Source organism: Trichechus manatus, unplaced genomic scaffold, assembly GCF_000243295.1.
Source record: "Trichechus manatus latirostris isolate Lorelei unplaced genomic scaffold, TriManLat1.0 scaffold00017, whole genome shotgun sequence".
Taxonomy (NCBI): Eukaryota; Metazoa; Chordata; class Mammalia; order Sirenia; family Trichechidae; genus Trichechus; species Trichechus manatus.
The window spans coordinates 15,611,684-15,613,876 of NW_004443953.1; the positions used below are offsets into that span (position 1 = coordinate 15,611,684).

At 31.9% G+C, this 2,193-nt stretch overlaps 1 protein-coding gene across 1 annotated transcript in view; it reads left to right on the plus strand.

Moving 5' to 3' along the window:
- QRSL1 (glutaminyl-tRNA amidotransferase subunit QRSL1) overlaps positions 1-2,193 on the plus strand; it is a 30,563-nt gene that overhangs the window by 16,697 nt on the left and 11,673 nt on the right. Inside the window, 1 exon segment of the mRNA XM_023727715.1 lies at positions 310-486. Coding sequence (XP_023583483.1) covers positions 310-486 — 177 coding nt within the window.

The following is a 2,193-nucleotide window of genomic DNA, read 5'->3' on the forward strand; positions in this document are numbered from 1 at the left end:
ATGTTTATGACATTTTTCAACAAGAAGACTTTAATTTACAAGGGAAATCATGGTTAGCAGAATTGAATGATCAGTTGGGATAAAATCTTCGTTTGTTAGCACGCTAGTTTTCTACTTTACCATATCCCATCCTCCACCTCCTCAACCTTCTAATTAACAAAAGCTATATTTGAGCAGGCGTCCCACCTTTCCCAGTTCAAGCTACAGTAAAGTATTAACAGCTCAATGAGTATCAGAAGCAAGTAATATACCAGGAGATGCAAATTAGAAAATTAAAGTTTTACTAAGGTATTTACCTCTTTATCTCAGATCTGGAAGTACAGATGGTGTATTTGGACCAGTTAAAAACCCTTGGAGTTATTCAAAGCAATATAGAGAAAAGAGGAAGCAGCAGCCCCATGGTGAAAATGAAGATTCAGATTGGCTAATAACTGGAGGAAGCTCCGGCGGTAGTGCAGCTGCTGTATCAGCGTTCACATGCTTTGTGTAAGATGCTTTTTCTATTTGTTTTTTTAAAAACCAACCAAATACAAACAGTCATATGGAAAATCCAACCACAGAGTAGTTAATACCTTGATATTGAGCTGTTTGTGCTCAATACATATCAAAATTATCTTATAAATATACTCAACTGTACAGTATACCGTGTATATTTTATACATTTAACTTTAAAATAATATTTGAACCCTTCTTCTATAGTATCTAGTTCTCTTAAAAATATAATTTTATGGATCTTCCAGAATAAACTAGTTAGCATAAATGGACTTCACTGAATTTCTTTTTTTCAATAATTCATTTACTATTTATTGTCCTGATTGTAGAAATATTGATGGACTAACATATCCTGACTTTGAGTCCTGCTGAACTGAACTGTTAGTAATGATTTCCTCTTCAAATAAAACTGACTTTTGCAAAAAAAAAAAAGAAAAAAATGTTTCTAACGTGTATCAATAGGATATTTAAAATAGTACTTTATAAACCCATACTTAAAATTGTGTATCAGTGAGTAAAGATTTTTCTAGTTTGTTAGGAGCTGATCAGTTCATCTGTCATACTTGTATTTTGAAAGAATCCATTGCTCATACTTTAAGTCCCATTTGCTTACCACCTAAAGAAGAATAAATGTGACTGTTATTATATTTAATTTATTTGTCTCGAATTAACGAAATTGAATGTGTTTCTTTACTAATACTTCATGTATTTTATCTCTTCTTAATTATCTATTAAAATTTAGCTCTTTCACATGCATTGCAACCAATAAATTATATTTTTTAAAGCTATGGAAATTTAAATTCTACAATTTAGGGGTTTTTTTGTTGTTTTTTTTAAGTTTTCTTGAAATCTTGTTAACAAGTTAAAACCATTTCATTTTATCTCTGGAATTTTATAGCATTTCATTAATATTAATGAGAGTTCTGACAAGTTAGGACTGTAGGATTAGGCACTTTTTTCCTATCCTCATCACCCCACTTAGTGTTCGGCTTTCTGAATGTGCTTTGAGAAGATGGCACTTTGACACATAATAACTATGGAAATGTAGGTTTTACTTTATTACACAGTTGTCAGTGAATCCTAATAATAAGAAAATGTATCCTTTTAGAAATTGTGAAAGCAACAGTCTCATTTTGTATCTTAAATTGATTTGGTAAGCAAGGAAATATAATTTACATTTTCTATAGGGCACAACTGTCATGTTATTGTTAGGATGCTTGTTAAATTCAAAGCTTCAGTTTAAATACAATCAATAGAAGCACAGACCAAAAGTAACTTCAGATTGAATATATCCCAAACTGTGTTCTTTTGTTTTTCCTCCCTTTGATTTCTTTCTTTTATAATAGTTTTAAAGCCAGGAAGATTCTTGGAATACTATGCAGCTGCTAAAAAGAATGAGATAGAGCACTATGTAGTGACATGGAATGATACCAAGATTCACTGTTAAGTGAAAAAAAAGTTGCAGAACAGTATGTATAGTATGACCCTATTTCTGATAAGAGTAATAAATATGTTAGTTACATTGAAGTGTCTGGATGAACATGTATAGAAATTGATAGCAGGGTTATTATGAGGGCCTGACTGTAAGAGGAGCCGCTGAGTAGTATAAACAGTTAACACGCTCAGCTGCTAACTGAAAGGTTTGAGGTTCAAGTACAGACAGAGGTGCCTTGGAAGAAAGGCCAGGCAATCTACTGAAAA